The sequence below is a fragment of the Anolis carolinensis genome, chromosome 6 (assembly GCF_035594765.1).
Source record: "Anolis carolinensis isolate JA03-04 chromosome 6, rAnoCar3.1.pri, whole genome shotgun sequence".
In the NCBI taxonomy this organism is placed as follows: domain Eukaryota; kingdom Metazoa; phylum Chordata; class Lepidosauria; order Squamata; family Dactyloidae; genus Anolis; species Anolis carolinensis.
Window position 1 is genome coordinate 50581591 of NC_085846.1, and position 19618 is coordinate 50601208.

Below are 19618 nucleotides of genomic sequence, written 5' to 3' on the forward strand. Positions count from 1 at the left end.
GTTTGAAATTGGTCAAGGAAGAGTGTGTCATCCAAGACTGCCTGGAGTTGTAAGAAAAAAAAACATGTAAGAAAAACCAGACAAAAGCTAAATTATGTTCCTGGGCGCCAAGCACATCTCTCACAAGCCCATTGCTGGCATGCAGTTACAGTAGTCTCACTTATCCAACGTTCTGGATTATCCAATGTTTTCAATACATTGTGATATTTTGGTGCTAAATTCGTAAATACAGTAATTACTACATAACATTACTGCATATTGAACTACTTTTTCTCTCAAATTTGTTGTATAACATGATGTTTTGGTGCTTAATTTGAAAAATCATAACCTAATTTAATGTTTAATAGGCTTTTCCTTAATCTCTCCTTATTATCCAACATATTCGCTTAGCCGGCCCGTTTAGGTTGGATAAGCGAGACTCTACGGTAGCTCAGGAACATCTCCCATTCCCTGATGTGGAAGAGCCTAGGCCGCTCTCTTCAGCGAATGGCCCCGCCTTCCTCTCTAATCTCACTGGGACCAATCACAAGGCGCGATGTGGGCTCGAGGAAGTGGTGGCCCCGCCCACTGAATGCCTTTTGTCCCGAGGTTCTTCGCCGCCTCAGAATTTGTTTGCCTTTCCAACTGAGTGGCAAGCTGTGATTGGTGGGTTTTCTGGCCGGCCAATCAGAAAAACGCACCTCAGAGCCAGCGTGAAGTTTTATTTTTTTAAAAGAAGCTCCGCACACGTTGCACACACGCCCCTCGCGGCCTAACTGAGAGTAGACTAGCGCGTGCTAGGCGAGTAGGACGCAGCCAAGAGCCGCTCCTTGGAAAAGAAAGAGAGTGGGACGCGGAAGAGTGAAGCAGTTGCACCTGGAAAGACAGGGGACGAGGCGAGCGCTTGGCGTTGTCCCTAAGCCTCGCTGCCCTTGATTGGCTGGTTTCCCTTCGCTGTCCGAATCCCCTTCTTTTTCTATCCAATCAGAAGGAAGGACTTTCGCCTGCTGGGAAAGAGAGGAGTGAAGAAGGCACCGAAAAGGAAGGACGAAGGGAAGGCTTTGGAGGGAAAGGAAGTGGATGCAAAGATGAATATGAGGCGAGCGTGTCTGTTGACGCTTCTCCTGGCGCAGCTGGTTCTTGTAGCCAAGTGTCAAGAGGAAGAGGAGGAAGAAGAAGAAGCTCAAGGAGAAGGTAAGTGTATTGGACTTGCAGTTGAATATATCGCCGGCGAGCTCTTCTACATCTCTGCCTTAGGCCCCTTCCACACAGCTGAATAAAATCCCACATTATCTGCTTTGCATTGGAATATAGGGCAGTGTAGACTCAGCCTGGCTCAAACCAGATATTGTGGGATTTTTTTTGCCTTGATATTCTGGGTTATATGGCTGTGTGGAAGGGCCCTTTGAGTGGAGGCTTTTAAGCAGAGGCTGGAAGGCCATCTGCCAGGATTGCTTTGATTGTGCTTTTCCTGCATGGCAAGGGGTTGGACTAGATGACCCATGCACTATCGTCTAACTCATTGGTCCCCAAACTAAGGCCCAGGGGCCGGATGCGGCCCATCGAAGCCATTTATCCGGCCCCCACAGCACAAGGGCAGAAGGGGGTTGGGCTAAATGACCCAAGGGGTCTCTTCCAACCCGCTTTATTATTATTATTTTGTTATTATTATTATTATTAACATTGAGGCTGGGTGGCCATCTGTCAGGGGTGCTTTACTTGTGCTTTTGGTGCAGAAAGGCAGAAGAGGGTTGGACTAAAAGGCCCAAGGGGTCTTTTCCAACCCTCTTCTTCATTATTATTATTATTATTATTAATTATTATTATTGCTTGGTAGTCCGGCCTCCAACAGTCTGAAGGATCGTGAACTGGCCCCCTGTTTAAAAAGTTTGGGGACCCCTGGTCTAACTCTTATGATTTGTGATATTTGCAAGAATCCTTACTGTTGCCTCATTGTGGGAATCATGTGGCGCATACTTTAGGCTGATGATGTGTTCAGAGCAGAGGCATGATGATGATGATGATACAGTAGAGCCTCACTTATCCAAAATTCTGGATTATCCAACACATTTTTGTAGTCAATGTTTTCAATACATCGTGATATTTTGGTGCTAAATTCGTAAATACAGTAATTATGTGGCGCAGGCGGGAGAGCAAGCCAGCTGCAATTAACTGCAATGAATCACTCTGACCAGGAGGTCATGAGTTCGAGGCCCGCTCGGAGCCTATGTTTGTTTGTCTTTGTTCTATGTTAAAAGGCATTGAATGTTTGCCTATATGTGTAATGTGATCCGCCCTGAGTCCCCTTCGGGGTGAGAAGGGCGGAATATAAATGCTGTAAATAAAATAAATAATAAATACTACATAGCATTACTGCGTATTGAACTACTTTTTCTGTCAAATTTGTTGTATAACATGATATCTGGGTGCTTAATTTGTAAAATCATAACCTATTTTGATGTTTAATAGGCTTTTTCTTAATCTCTCCTTATTATCCAACATATTCGCTTATCCAACGTTCTGCCGGCCCGTTTACGTTGGATAAGCGAGACTCTACTGTACTTTATTTTTATACTCCAGCTCCATCTCCCCGAAGGGACTCAGGGCGGCATACATGGGGCCAAGCCCGGATAAAACCGCAAACAACATACAATAACATCAGAAAATACCGACAAAAAATAAATTAACATTCTAAACATAATAAAAAAGCATATATGTATAAACGACAATCATGGTAAAACATGATAATGCCCTGGAAGGCTGGGAGGTTTCCAAGGCCCCTTCTACACAGCTATATTAAATCCAGATTATCCGCTTTGAACTGGAATATCTGGCAGTGTAGATTCAGGGCCCTTCCTCACAGTCACATAACTCAAAATATCAAGGCAGAAAATCCCACAATATCTTCTTTGAACCGGGTTATCTCAGTCCACACTGCCATATATTCCAATTCAAAGCAGATAATGTGAGATTTTGTTCAGCAGTGTGGGAGAGGCCCCAGACAGGACCTATATCCCAGGATCTGATCACAGGTGTTGTTTTTTTTTTTGCTTTAAACTGGATTATATGAGTTAGCACTGCCAGATAATCTTGGATTAACAGAAAACCTGGCATATAGGCCTTTTCTGGAAGAGCCCCATAGATAATCCAGTTCAAAGCAGATATTGTGGAATATCTACCTCAATACTCTAGAGTATATGGCAGTGTAGGAGGGCCCTATAAGTGACTCAGGCCCTATAAGTGACTCATGACACAAAAAAAGTGACTGGAAAGGGCTCTGTGCAAAGGGAATCCTCTGTGCAAAACTGCAGTCTCTCCCTCTTGGCAGCAACAGAAAACAATCTCACTTTCAATGACAAAGGATGCCTCTAGGCAACAAACTATCCAAAGGGAACAAAAGCCAGGCTACTGTACTTCCAAGCTTGCTAATTGCACCCTTCACACTAGTTCAACCGACAATGGTTCTTTCCTCCCACCCTGGACATACCACAGGTATGGACTACTACTTACTGGACTTTCATCAGAGCTTCTGAAGATGCTGGCCACAGATGCAGGTGAAATGTCAGGAGAAAATGCTGCTAGAACACAGTCATACAACCACATGACATCCCAAAGAGATGATTAATTGAATATATAGTTTATCCTGTTTACAGAACTTCGGATCAAAGCCAGCTTTATATGGAAATATTTATACCTGATCTGAATCATTTATTTCTGAGTTCATTGTTGTACAAGCATTTCTAAAAGAAGTTAACGAGTTAAAATGAGGTTATGATCTTTAGGACAGATCTAATAGATATCAGCATTTGGAGTTCTGGAAAATATATCTATGCTATTACTTTTCAATATGGGGTTGTGTTTATAGTGATTTTTTTTTGCTTTCCCCTTCATATAATACTTACTACAAGCTTTAATTTAAAATTCATTGTTATGTTTAATTATGTCATGTATTATATCTCAATGTCACCATCTCTGGTTTAGTGAAGGACTGACGAAAATGAGATACTCCAAATTTTGATGGATTATCACTACAATAGACCTTGGCCCCTTCTACACTGTTGTATAAAATCCATAATATCTGCTTTGATCATCTGGATTATATGGCGGTGTAGAAAGAACCCTAGTCAACATAGCAGTTTGCACTTTTTTCTAGTCTCTTTCACTTGGTTGTTGTTTTTTATCTTGTTTGTTTTCACCACTAGGACCCCCATGGTAATATTTCAGTGTATCACAAATACGTGTGTATCCCTTTTATTTTACTAAGACTGAGGTCTGTCAAGACAAAGTCTACCCATTGTCATAGTAATAATGGTCTGCTTGGAGCTTTTCAAGCTTACACTTTTATTATTTTGTTCCAATCAGACTGGCAGGCAGAAAGCATACTAGAAATCTCACAGTGGCTGATTTTGTGCAATAATAATAATAAAATAGTTTTCAAGGGACTCGGGGCGACTTACATGGGGACGAGCCTGAACAACATTGTTAAAATATAACATACTAAGTACATACATAGTACATAGCAAGTACATAGATAATAACACAAAATAAACAGGAGCATAATAACAAAATATAAAATGGCCATCAAACCAACCAGTAACCTGAAATAACTGTCAGTTCCTGGGTGTGGGTGAACAAACAGGGGCAAATCAGTTTTGAGGAAGCGACTAATAGATAAAAGTACATATTCAACAGCAGAGTTTGGGTTGGAGGGCAATGTGCAATGGAGCGTAATACCTTTGAGTAGAGAATAGTAATAAATTGCAAGGGCAAGATTTTATGTCTCGGTTGGGGTCAAGTTGTCTAGGGAATTGTCTAATCAAAAACACAGCAGAACATCCATGCTTTTAGATCTTTCCAGAAAATGGATTAGGAGGGTGCTAGCCTAATTTCCCTGGGGAGGGAGTTCTGGAGCCGGGGGCCACCACCAAGAAGGCTCTCTCTTATCCCTACCAACTGCGCTTGCAAACAATGTGTTTAAGAGTAGCACTGTTTTTAAACAAATATTGCCATATTGGTCTGTTGCAGCATAAAAAGAAGAAAAGGAGAGAGGAAGTGAGGAAAGAGGAATTCTGTCTTTATGTTCATATGGCATTGAATGTTTGCCTATATGTGTAATGTGATCCGCCCTGAGTCCCCTTCGGGGTGAGAATAAATAAACAAATAAATAAATTATCCCAATACTTTAAAAGCTATATTGGCAATAGATTTGCCTTCCAGGTTTTTGAGTTTTATTAAAATAGGCTGGTTTTAGTGCAATTCTTGTAGATTGCAATGTCAGATTTCATGTATCAAATGTGATTTTCTCCTTTTCAAAAGAGTCTGTTTTCAAAGATGATGATGATGATGATGACGACGATGATACAGAAATAAAAGAGGAAAATGGTGTATTGGTGCTGAATGATGCAAACTTTGATACTTTTGTTGAGGGCAAAGATACCGTGCTCCTGGAATTCTATGCTCCATGGTAAGATTGTGGCTTCCAGAATTTTCATTTTTTTTTCCTCTTGAAAAAAATTACACATATTGCTATATCTGCCACACTGGTGAATATTGTGTATCATTTCCTCTTTTCCCCATGATGAATTGTCATCAACTTTAGGCAGAGGTAACCATGGTGTCAATACTGTCAAGGTTCCTTCTTTCTTGGGTTTTCCTAATAAATGTCATGCTCCATTTTCAAATCCTGATTCAGAGCAAACTTCGATTTTTGGTAAATGTACTAAAGATTGATTCATCCGTAATGCATAAGGGTGTATTATGTTCTGAGTCCACGGTATACGTTTGTTGCACCGGTTATATTTTATAGACATTTCTTTTGGCATTAGCAAAATGTGTTACTGAGGTTTTTGAATTAATATAATATGGATGCAAACCTATACTGCAAAAGTAGAGTGTGACCCTTTCGTGGTTGCTTATTGCCCTTCTGCACACCTCCCATCAAAAGGCATATATTGTAGTCATATACTCTCTTGTGATGGGTCCCCTCTCTAGATTGCCTTGCTTCTCAGGATCCCTCCCTGGATCAAGTACTTGGACCTCAAGATGATCTCTGTATGGATCAGTAGATATGTTGGTCAGTGTATTTACTGTAGTAAACATGATATTGTAAAAAGGATAACAAGTAGACATTTATTAGGACACATTGAGATCACACACTTACACCTATTTGTATAAGTGTGTGATTTGTATATGTATAGCTCCCCCAAACCCATTCAGTTATTCCTCATTTCTGATTGTCATATTTATCATTTTTCACCTGTCTACCTGCAATCTGATTAATATGCCATTTTATCAGACAGAACCCCCAATTTTGTATGTTTTCTCCACCGCACCATTGCATTCCCTTAGCTGTGATAGACTGGTAACTGCAAGCATCTCCCAGTTCTTCCTTTCACACTCTCCTAGCCACTTAGTTAACTAGGGTGATGTCAGGGGCATTCCTGCTATCCCTAAAAACAAGTTTGATCCTTGGTTAGCGCCAGCCAGATAAGAACACCGAGTAGGAAATCACATACGTTTATTTTAGTTGCATTGAAAAGGTATTTGCTGTCTTAAAACCACAAAACAGACATCCTGAGCAAAACAAAAGATATCATGTATACATTTATGTATATAGATTACAAAACATATCTTAATACAGTAGAGTCTCACTTATTCAACATAAACGGGCCGGCAGAACGTTGGATAAGTGAATATGTTGGATAATAAGGAGGGATTAAGGAAAAGCCTATTAAACATTAAATTAGGTTATGATTTTACAAATTAAGCATCAAAACATGTTTTACAACAAATTTGACAGAAAAAGTAGTGCAATATGCAGTAATGCTATGTAGTAATTACTGTATTTACGAATTTAGCATCAAAATATCACGATGTATTGAAAACATTGACTACAAAAATGCGTTGGATAATCCAGAACGTTGGATAAGTGAGACTCTACTGTACATGATAACTACATCAATAATTTGTAGGTTGCATTTCTTGGCACATGTGTACTTGACAGGCCACACAAGCTCACCCTCTAGTAACCCTTTATTTAATTATTTCTATCTGTATAACCCTTCAAATGTGTGGCTTGTATGTTGCACAGTAAGGTAATTAATGCTTCCTTCCACAATATCCCCAAAATAATGTATGTTTACATAGCCACAGGTTATTTGGTCATTTACACATATTAGCAGTAGGATTCCAGCTTGTGTCTGTAGTGGTTTGCTCCTTAGTAATATTATATCCTATAAAGAAAAAAAAACCAAATGAATGCTGAGAAGCGGGAAAGCATTGGTATAGTTGGCACCATTTTAATGCTAAACCATGCTGGATAGTGGGGCAAGTTTATTCAAACAGTCTTGCAGTCAAACTGGTAGGATAGTGTCTGCCTTTTTTGTTTTTTGGGAAGCAAGGAACCTTTGACTGGAGAGCAATCACATGTTGTATTGCACTTATTTGAAGTGATTAAGTCTCAAGAAGTCTATACCACATAACTTCTGTATGTGCAGGCCATATCTGAAAGGATTTCTGTTTTACTACCTTTAAGCGTCTATGCTATCTCACACAGTGTTAACTGGAGCGGTGTTTATTCTGCTTTCTCTTTTTAAAAGAATTATAAGAATCAGGTGTCCACTTTTTTAAGCACCCGTAGTCACAAGGAATGATTGATAGCTCATCTCAAGAGTTCGGCTTCCATTCATTTTAAAAACTGAAAATCTACTTTGCACCCATGCTTTGCTTCATATACCGTAGTTGTGTAGTTGATCATGTGTGGCAATATGGTAGTTCCGAATGGGAATCAGCTCTATTTTGCCTGATCTCCAGAACTAGGAGCACACAACATCTATTACGATCATGTTAGAATGCACGGGGTATAGGGAGACAGACCTAACAGATTTAGAGGTACAGCATCAACAACACTGGGCATCTGCAATGTAAATATTTGACCCCCAAACATACCTTTCGAGTAGATAGGCATAGACAATACAGCCAAGTAGTGTATATTGAAATAAAATCAGTGTTGTTCTTATTCACCTTCTTCCTTGTTCTGGTGTAAAAACTGAGTAGTGAAGTTGAAAACTTAACTGAATTGTCTTTCTCCACACCCTCCCAGGTGTGGGCACTGCAAGCAATTTGCTCCAGAATATGAAAAAATAGCCAAAACACTGAGCGAAAATGATCCTCCCATCCCAGTTGCTAAGATAGATGCTACATCAGCTTCGACTGTGTCTGGTCGCTTTGATGTTAGTGGCTACCCAACCATCAAAATCTTGAAGAAGGGACAACCTGTGGATTATGAAGGCTCAAGAACAGAAGCAGGTAAGCAGTGCTACATATTATAATATATCTATCTGTCTTTGTAGCAGGAGAAATTGAGATGTGCTTATTTGCTACCTTAAATACAAATTGGTGTTTTGTGGTATTTTTTGTGCTACAACTTGCATTTAGCCTGTAGTTAATCCTCATACATAAGACTTTCTTGAGTGCTATTTTTTAAAACAGACTAATAGCAGTTTGCATGTTTCAAGGGTCCATTTCTAAAACTCTGCAAATGATTTGCATACCATATTTTTGTGTTTTTAATTGTTTTTCCACTGATATGTCCACATTTTGTTCATATAACAAGCACTGTATATTCATCATCTCTTAGTGCAGATGTCTGTAAAGCGATACACAGAATAATTATAAATATTGTTAGTATGCAGAATAATTCTAAAGCTAGTGTAGTTTGCATCACAACCTTTAAAATATATTCACCCTGGTCAAACTTACTTATATGTCATAGGCAAACTGCAGTCTCAATTTTCATACTTTTAAAATGATGTTTATTTTGGTTAAAAAGATGGTCTTAAAAGTGTTTGACAAATTTGAGTGGCCGGGTTTATGAGAATAGGGAAGCTGCAGTGGAATGTCACCAAACAGCTGTTTATCAAAGCTAGCTACATCCTTCAATCTCTACATAAAGGAACAGTATTGTCTCACTGGAATTTGATTTATGGTGATTCCAAACCTGCCAAAGGATGACTTTGTCCCTTCTTTCCTGAATTTTGCGGGGTAGGCATAGAGAACAGATAGCATGCGTTCAGTCTTTTGAGGTCCTTTCTTTATACAAGTGCACCCTCTCGACATCTACAACACATCAAAATAGGATGTTTTTTCTAGTTGAAAACAAATATTAATTCTCTGTGACTCTCTCTTCACACTCTCTTTTTTAGAAATTGTTGCAAAGGTGAAAGAAGTTTCAAATCCTGATTGGGTCCCTCCACCAGATGCAACATTAGTGTTGACCAAAGAAAACTTTGATGAAACAGTGAATGAGGCTGACATAATTCTGGTTGAATTTTATGCTCCATGGTAATATGGAACAGCCTATCTTGCCTTCTTACTTTCCAAATTTTCCATGTATTGGTTCCTTTGATAAAAAAGTATGAAAATACATTCATGCAAATATGAAGATTAGATTGGGAAACCTTTGAATGGCGTAATGTTTTGGGCTAACTCATAATCTTTTATCTTCAGAAAGTTGATTTCCGCTTACTCATACTTTCTTAGTATGGATCTAAAATTATGGATTGTGGTCGGAATCACTTAGTTTATTAGTTTCAATTCTCTGGTATTTTTCAGTTCCCTGTTTTTTGTTCTTTTATTTGGGTATACATTACCAAACTATTCATTTGGTCCTTTCTCCCTCTTCCCCAATTTAGGTGTGGACACTGCAAAAGATTGGCTCCAGAATATGAGAAAGCAGCTAAGGAGCTTAGGAAGCATACTCCTCCTATTTCTCTTGCAAAAGTTGATGCTATTGCTGAAACAGATCTTGCAACGAGGTTTGGTGTATCAGGATACCCGACACTCAAGATTTTCCGCAAAGGCAAATCGTATGAGTACAATGGTCCAAGAGAAAAGTATGGTATGGTGAAGTGCCTTTCTTTTTAATATTTTTAATAAGGCTTGAAGAGGAACATGTTTGTATTTCCTGAGAAATTGATCCATCAACAGCTGGTTTTCTCATTGTGATATGCTGAAGTTTTTTTTAAAGAATCCCAGATTTCTCTTGAACACAATATCACAATATGACAGAATATATCTCATAGTATTGCATTCACATACTGATCTTTTTCCAGAAATCTTTTGTACGGAATTATGCAATTTCTTAGTAGTTGTGGAGATGTCTAGCAGCAACTTTTATAATAACAATAATAATAGATTTATTTTTATATCCTGCCACCACCTTCCCCAAAGGGACTCAGGGTGGCTTACAAGCAGGACCAAGCCCAGCACAATAAAGTTTATGAACTAAAAACACATTTTAAAAACATAATAAACATACAGCAATCTGATTAAAACAATTAAAAACAGCAGAATATAAAAACAACCATTAAAATGAATCAAACAAACCTCAATAACCTATAATCAGAACCAGGGATAAGGTGGACAAAATCAGAAATTGGAGAGGGCTGGACATGGGCTTGTGCAGCAGATTATAGAGCCAGGGCTTGGGTAATGTGCTGAATTTACTGTCATGGTCAGTTTGAACTTTTATGATAGCTATCTAGTCACTGCTATTAGTCACTTGCTTCCCAATGATAGTTCTCAATTATTTTTTTCCTCAAACATAGTGTGGTTGAATAGATTATTTGGTTTTGATTCAAAGTGTGTAGTAGAAGACACCAGGACAGTTTTGACTGGATAAAGAGTAAATTTGAAGAAGTTTTGCATGGCTTTGGGTTTACCTTTGTCCGTTTCTTTAATTTTACTGTTATTGGGTTTGTAGATTGTCAGGATGATATTTATTAAAAAGAAACCATCATGCTGGCACATGAGGGTGATGTAATTAACTATTTTTACCTTCAATGATCTCTGAGCATTATCTTTTCTACACTCTGTATTGCTTTTAGTATAATTTTGAGTTCTGCGTCACTTAGGTGCTTTTCCTAGCATAAAAATATCTTCCCTTCATTCTGTTCCCATCAGTATATCTGAATATGATGTGGGAATTACTATTTGCATGACATTTATCAGAGCTAGGGAGTCTCCTTATTTCTGAGTTCAGCTCCCAGAATCCCCAAGAGGCATGACCACTGGCAAGGTATTATGCAGGCTGTAACCCAAAGCCTTCAGATGGCAAAATGTCTCCATCCCCTTACTGGGTGAGTTCCATTTTTTTGAAAATACAACATTAGCAAAGTATTCTGGGAACAAATCTCAAGTAGATGTAATTGCACCACAAAACTCAGAACTAGGACATGGTAAACACCACTATGCAAAAAATATCCTTATAAAAACTAATTTGAATTCTTGTTAGACTTATGTTTCCTCTTAAATAATTTGTACAGATTTTTTAAAAGGCTTTAGTGCCCCCTTTCAATCAAAAACTTTCAGTAGTTCAGGGCAAGACCTCATTTGTGTGATATCACCACTGGATACCGCCACTCTTTAGCTACAGATATGTGTCTGAACTCATCTAACCAATAACATTGCTTCAGCATTCTCACAGGTAGAACTATATAATATAAAATTTATTAAACTGGTTCTCTGACTGATGTGCACCTCATCTTTTAAAAATCCCATCCAAACATTTAGCCAGTTACTCCCAACATTCCATCCTCACCCGTTCCCAATTGATCACTTACCTTGGTACATTAATTGTATATATTATGTACATAGCCATACTTTACCTTAACTTCTGTCATCAACATAACAAAGTCACAGTGAGGCATGCAAAAACAACTATAAAGCTACCTAACTTGATGTATGTAGTCTCAGTTGACATTTCCCTGAGTCGACAAGAGCATGAATCAGACATGACAATTCACATCAAATGAATGTCCATTATTCAGTTCAAAAGCGCTTATCTCACAGCCTTTCTGTAAGTAATCACTTTTCTAGAAGAACAAATGCAAGTTTCAGTTGATGGGATATAATTCTCTGTCTTATAAAAGCAGTGAATAGTATTTAATTTTAAACTGACCTTCTGTTATCCTACTTTTACCCCATCTATATCAGGAAACTGTTTCTTTTGTTAACAGGAATTGTTGACTACATGATAGAACAGGCTGGTCCTCCATCCAAACAAATACAGGCTATCAAACAGGTACAAGAATTTGTGAAAGATGGAGATGATGTAATCATCATAGGAGTGTTCAAAGGAAACCAAGATCCAGCCTACCAACTTTATCAAGATGCAGGTGAGCCTTTCCTTCATTAGTAGACTAGCTTAGGAGATGCCTGGGTTAGGGATTTTGTAATGTTAATTATTAGGAATCATTGTTTAGTTTTGGATATTGGTCCCATTAGAAAATTGATATGGTAAACTACAATTCCTGTCATGTAAAGTTGGTCATTCCCCCAAATCATATCACTAGTTAAAGTTGGTCATGATGGGTATATGTGCCAGGTTTGGTTCAGATCAATCACGTTGGGGTTCACTGTGGTCTTTGGATGTGAGTGAGCTGTAACCCTGTGAGTATTTTCTGTTGGTCATGTTGTGTGTGTGTGCCAAGTTTGGTTCAGATCCATTGTTGGTGGGGTTCCCAGTTCTCTTCACATATAGGTGAACTATAATTTCTATCATCCTCTCTCACTGCCCCCTCTAGAAGTGGGTTAGCCATGCAAACATAGATAGAAACATACATCCAAACAAATGAACATATTTTTCACTTTGTTGTTGAAGGCTTTCAGATATTTTCACGTTTATTATATACTAGCTTGGGTACCTGGTGATTCCTGGGTTATTTGAAAAGGGCATTGTTTGTTTTTGGATGTTATATCAGTTTGGTCATATGTTACGCTATTTCTTAGAAAAAAAACTCAGTGTTTACTGTTGTTTTTTTATTAATACTCCTATTAGAAAATGCATAAAGATGTGGGTGAACTACAATTCCCAAAAATCTTGAGTCAACCCTGCCAAAACTCCCCCAGTATTCACTGCATGGGCCGAGTTATGCAAATGGCAAGAGAAAGGAACACTGGGGTGTGCTCACTGTAACATGCAATGTCCTGGCAGGCATGACTTGGTTGCTCCTCCATACTGGGGACTATATAGTCTGTTTGTGGAGGCCGGAGGCTGTCTGTGAGTGGACACCCGTGCCACATACACACATACAGATTTTGACTTTTATTATGTGTATAGATTAGCCCAACATTACCAATAACAACAACAACAAAAACAATAAATTTTATATGTTACCCACATCACCTAACAGCTCAAGGCAGGGTACCAGAAAAGCTTTACTTTTAGAGATAATGAGGGTACAACCATTTGCTTTTGCAGATGAAGATAACATCTGGTTGTTGTATTACTTTTTGCTTGGAGGTGGATTGTTGGCCATTTGTGTATGATATTGTAATGAAAAATAAAGTATTAGTAATGTGTTACCAGCATGCCACTCTTAAGAACAAGCGACACTAATAAGCTACCAAAAACCTGTGGCCAATGATTAACAAATAGCTATTCTAACTTTTAAAATAATTGATAAGTTCTAAGTAAGCTCTAGGATCACTAATGTTAGGAACAAACTACTGGTGTCCTTCTTTTGCATTTATAAATACAATTTGGAAAGCTTTGTTTTGTAATACATTATAGAGCCTTAGGCTAAACAGATTGCTGTATCAGAAATCTCACTTTCTCACTGTTTGCTTGTCTTTCAGCTAACAATCTAAGAGAAGATTACAAGTTCTATCATACTTTCAGCAAAGAAATTTCAAGCTTTCTGAAAGTGGATCCTGGAAATGTGGTAGTGATGCAACCTGAAAAATTTCAGTCAAAATATGAGCCTAAAATGCATGTTTTGGATATTAAAGTGAGTTGTTGTGTCAAAGCTATATTGGAGACAAATATATCATCTATTTTTTCTGAGTGCCATTTTGCTTGTTATTTCAGATTTCATTTTAAATTTAGTGAATTTAGTAAATATAGACATTTGTTTATAGTGATCTGGATCCTAAATCATGACCCTTAGTTGCAATTGATTTTTCATGTTGGACTGGTTATGTATCCTATGTCTAAGCTGTATATATACATAAGTTCCTTGGTGAAATTGTGTTGGCTTGATTTATAACTTAATGAAAGTATTCTGCATGGATATGAGGAAAAAAATAAGTATTCAGTCAAGACACTCTTATATTCCAGGTATGCAGAATGCCTCCTCCCAGGGGGTGATGCATTAGTTCCAGGCTCCTCCTTAGCAAACCTTCAGAGAAGGTCTAACAATTCACTTCATTGACATTTTGATTTTATTAATTTTTATTAGAGTTTCAAAAATTTAATTTAAATCTGTCAAATAAAAAAACACAGATACTAAATAAAAAACAAACAAAAGAGTCAATTCAAAAATTACCCTATAGTATTCCCACTCTATTACGTTCCCCCACCCCTACCAATTAATATTAACAATCTCTTATCTCCCCTTTCCCTAAAATATATATGTATATAAATCAACATTAACATTAAATACATGACTGACTTCTCCTCTCCTCAAGCAAAGGCAACTATCAAACTATTATATTTTTATTTCTGTTTAATTGCACTTCAGTTTCTACTGAAGATAGACAAATATATTTAAAATTAATACAAGTAATAGTAATATAGACAATTCAACTATTTCAACTAAAGTTCATATTCTTGTAATTTTATCTTTTATTACTTCAATATCACCCCTCCAATTTTCCCATTCAGTTTAAATTGATTTCATCTCATCTCATGTAGCCTATTTTGATTCAATCATAATCTACATTTGTTTCTATGTAGTAACTTACTATCTTTCCCCCTACATTCTCAATGTTATTTTACCAATACCCTACATAACAATTCTTTTATTTTTTTTGATTCTGCAAAAGTTTTCAGTTTGTTTATCCCTGTCTATTCTCAATATTCTTCTTGTACACCAGGCTGTCACTTACATAGGAAATTATCTATTTAAGTTTAACACATTTCTTGTATCTAAATTTGGTGTAGTCTTTTTCTGTTTAAACAAAGCTTAAAGACTTAAAACAGCTTTTCTTCTGTGTTTTCCTGTAGTATTTTTTCCTTAGTCGGAAGATAAGTTTGCATCTGCTCTTCTGGTTCAGTCACAGCTACATTTACAGTTTAAACTTAGGGTATTTCAAACTGTTTGTAGAGATCCGCTTGTTTCTTGCACTCCAGTTCTATCTGTTGTTGTTTCCTATCCTGATGTTGATTATCCTCCTTGGTCCATCTTTTTTGTGACTCCTGTAAGGGCACTTCTACATTGACACTATAATTCAGTTTGGAACCTGTTTGAGAGGAAGTGCTTTTGCTGTGTGGGTAATTCAATTGACAGGTCTGAAACTGGTGTCAAGCCAGGAAGGTGATTACATTTACTAGGGAACGTGGGCTCATCGCTTTGCGGGTTTTTTCACCCATTGTCCAGAGAGATGCGCATCAGTATACTACAGGCATCCTGAGTGGGGAAAGGGGGGGGGAAGTGACAGTTAAAAGCAGATGTAATTATCCCAGTGGATTGTTTAGTCCCCTGCTTCCTAGCTTTGCCCTTGGGGCAATTTTCAGTATCCCCGTTCGGAATTCTTAACTGCGCTCCAGCAGGGGTGGGTGTCTACAACATGCTTCATGTTTTATGCAGTTGACTTTGCCTTGGATTTGGATAAATATACATTTACGGGCTTAATTCAGACTTTTTTGTAACTTTTTTAATGCACTGCTTCTCGTTTAATTTGTTCTGCAGAGCATATTGGCAGTGTGTGTTTTGTGGCTACAATGACCTCAAATTAGCTTCAAACTGCATTATATAGTCAGTGTAGACATGTATAAAAATTTGCTTGGATTCTGTTATCATCACTCAGACTTCCTGAAATTCAACATAAAATCGTTTCAGTATTCTGCATAGATTGTAAGGTTCTTCTGATGTTCTTTTAGTTAGCATCTGTGTATAAATTATCTTTTTCACTGTGTAAAATATTCCAAGCATCACATTTTCCATTTTTTGTTGCTATAAACAGGAATCAACTGATACTGAGGAAGTGAAAAGCCATGTGGTGAAACATGCTTTGCCTCTTGTAGGCCATCGCAAGACTGCTAATGATGCTAAGAAATACAATAAGAAACCTCTGGTGGTAGTTTACTATGCTGTAGACTTCAGCTTTGATTATCGAGTTGGTAAGGATAGGCAACAAATTGTTTTATTTTAAATAGATGCTACAGAAAAACAAGAAATGTTTTAACTTTGTTACGTATTTGTTTTCAGCTACACAGTATTGGCGAAACAAAGTTTTAGAGGTAGCAAAGGACTTCCCAGAATATACTTTTGCTGTGGCTGATGAAGAAGATTATTCCTCAGAGCTAAAAGACCTTGAACTGGTTGATAGTGGAGAGGATGTTAATGCTGCCATCTTTGATGAAGGTGGCAAGAAATATGCAATGGAACCAGAAGAATTTGATTCTGATGTGCTGAGGCAATTTGTTTTGTCATTCAAAAAAGGTAAATGGCTTGGGTGGTGGACAGTCTTCTTTCTTAGACTACTTAGATTTGAGTGTTAAAATGTACATTCTTTCCTAAACGTTCAATGAAACTCATGTAACACCATGTGACAAGGGTACTAACTCTGAGTATCAGATGGAGTATATTAGGTTTCACTAAAAAAATCTCTTGTAACACTCAACCCTACCCGTTCCAGGTGTTATGGCATTACATTGTACACAATAGGACAATGGCTGTATTCAATCCATCTAAAATATTATAAAATACTGGGCACACTTTTTAGTTGTTTGCAATTCTTCACTGGGCTGGATAATGAGCAGAAGGTGGGAAACACCATGATTTAGAGATTGGCAGATCAAGAAGTTTTATGTGCCAAATTTTACTAAAAGCATTTTCAGTCAAAGGGCTTGTAATTTAGGCTTTTTAATAGCTGAACAAATGAGGAAGGACTTCTGCCAATATCACAGGTAAGTGAAACCACAGAAACAACTGTGTATTACAATGGTTTTTTTCTTATTCTTCATTTCTTTAGGAAAATTAAAACCCATTGTGAAATCTCAACCTGTACCAAAAAATAACAAGGGTCCAGTGAAGATTGTAGTTGGAAAAACATTTGAGTCTATAGTGATGGATCCCAAAAAAGATGTCCTCATTGAGTTTTATGCTCCCTGGTGTGGACACTGCAAGAAACTTGAGCCCATCTATACTGAGCTGGGTAAAAAGTACAAAAATCAGAAAAATCTGGTCATTGCCAAAATTGATGCCACCGCCAATGATGTCCCCAGTGAAAATTACAAAGTGGAAGGATTCCCTACCATCTATTTTGCTCCCAGCAACAACAAGAAGAATCCTATTAAACTTGAAAGTGGAGAAAGAGATCTGGAGAACTTGAGCAAATTTGTAGAAGAACATGCCACTAAACTAAGTAGGAGAAAAGAAGAACTTTAAGTGAAAGATATAGGATACACACAGTGAACAATTATTGAATCCAATTAAAAGATCGTTGCAAAGGAATCTGCGACATTTGGAGCAAATTTGGGAGAGTAAAACAATGCAGTATGGATTTCTTTTTTTATTACCAAACAAGTCTGCACACTGAACATTTGATGTGAATGCTTTTTATTAGTTTAATAGTTTGATTCTTCCCACTCTAAAGATTAAAATGCTCTGAACGTTTTTTCTCCAAAAAGATTGATTTTTGTTTTTGTATTCTAGACAGAAAGATGATTTTTCTTGTTCTTGAGCCTATATATGATTTCAGATCTGGCATTTTGTATGTCTTTCGATAGAACAAAATAATTCTAAATGAAAATGGTGTTTGTGCCTTATTTTAATCATTGATATCATAGCAATCACAATATCTGGGAGATTTGTTTCTAATGTACCTTCCATCAGTTTTGAGTAGCTCAACAAGAGCCAGGTCGGTTGTTGGATATTACAATGCAGATATTTTATCTAAATGAATCAATATTGATTCAAAGTCAGACTGCCCATGTTTACTACTTTAACCCACTGACATATTAGTATCTTAGTTTTCAGTCTTTTTGAAATGTTTGTATTGTCATTCAACAATATCCAAATGAAGAACTTTGGAGTCTTGAAAGCTTATTCATCTATATTTCTCCTTATTGTGAGGCGTGTCAGTGTAGATTGTAAAAGCATATTGAAGAAAATGTAGGCTACCACATATTACAACAGCTTGTCATATCTTTTATAACTAAGAAATGAAGATGGATTAGTTTAGTATAGAAATTGAGTTTCAGCATAATATATTATAGTAATTTATTACAGTATATGTAATAAAATTGCTCCAAACCATCAAACATGTTAGGAATCAACACCGTAAGGAGCTAATTGCATATGTGTTATTGCTATGTTATAACTCTTGGAATCAGTGAGCTTTTTACAGTACTAAACCCGTGTTTAGTACTGGAACATGATGCAAACATGTAGCTAGCTTCCCTTTATTATACAATAAGACACAAGCAATATTTCTTACCACTTGTGTTTAAGCTGTTCCCATTTTCTCTGTCCTGCCCCAGGCATTATCTTACTTAGGTCTGCCATTGCAGGAGGGCAGAACTCCAAGATCAGCAGGAAACGACTTCTTTATCAGTACAGTAGAGTCTCACTTATCCAAGACTCGCTTATCCAAGGTTCTGGATTATCCAATGCATTTTTGTAGTCAATGTTTTAAATATATCGTGATATTTTGGTGCTAAATTCGTAAATACAGTAATTACAACGTAACATTACTACGTATTGAACTACTTTTTCTGTCAAATTTGTTGTATAACATGATGTTTTGGTGCTTAATTTGTAAAATCGTAACCTAATTGGATGCTTAATAGGCTTTTCCTTAATCCCTCCTTATTATCCAAGGTATTCGCATATCCAAGGTTCTGCCCGCCCGTTTAGCTTGGATAAGTGAGACTGTACTGTACTATATAACTTACACTTTGCATGAAATAGCTGAGGGCAGATGCAATCCAAACCTTGGATATTTCATGTAAAGTGTGATTGTACTGATTGCCTGCAACCAAGATAATGAACTTTAGCTAAAAGTAACCTATTGCTTATTTTCACTGAGAATAGTACTTAAGTTTCCTAAATGCTCTATGCCTCAGGTCTTGAATTTCATATTTATGTCTTCGCCTAATCCACCATTTCCTGCTTCTTAGCAGGGGGTTGGACTAGATGGCCCATGTGGTTTCTTCCAACTCTACTATTCTATGATTCTATGATTTTTACATAAAAAGTAAACTCAATAAATAAAACCTTATAGTCTGTAGAATACAGAAATGCTGGTCTTTATGCAGTTAACAAAATTGAGCCTAGTTAGAATGAAACCGAAGATTGAGGTGAGTAGTGGTGATTTGGAAGTAAATAACTGAAAGTAACTATCGTGAACTAATTCCTCTGCACACTATGCAAACATAACCTTACCAGTATTTCAATGAGAAGTGTGGTCCTCCTTTAGGCTGATGACATAGTCAAGTTAATTAGGTTTGTTGTTGTGTGCATTCAAGTCATTTTAGATTTAGGGCGACCCCAAGTCTAAAGTTTAGCATGTGGTGCTAAAAGTATTGGGAGAATGGAGCTGTGTGTATGTATGCATCCAAAGCAGTTTGTTATGTACTTTCCAAGTTAGCCTGTTACCTGCAGGTGTGGCAGATGATGTCCTGCTGCCAACA

The 19618-nt window shown here is 37.4% G+C and overlaps 1 protein-coding gene across 1 annotated transcript; it reads left to right on the forward strand.

The window, feature by feature from the left end:
• The first annotated feature begins 705 nt into the window (after positions 1-705).
• Positions 706-17736, forward strand: pdia4 (protein disulfide isomerase family A member 4). Its single transcript, XM_003222221.4, has 10 exons — positions 706-1173; positions 5296-5443; positions 8081-8286; positions 9183-9321; positions 9672-9877; positions 11997-12155; positions 13618-13769; positions 15946-16102; positions 16191-16424; positions 16957-17736. Exons 1-10 carry the CDS (start codon positions 1068-1070, stop codon positions 17370-17372), a joined length of 1923 nt encoding a protein of 640 aa, XP_003222269.2. The 5' UTR covers positions 706-1067; the 3' UTR covers positions 17373-17736.
• The last annotated feature ends 1882 nt before the right edge of the window (positions 17737-19618 follow it).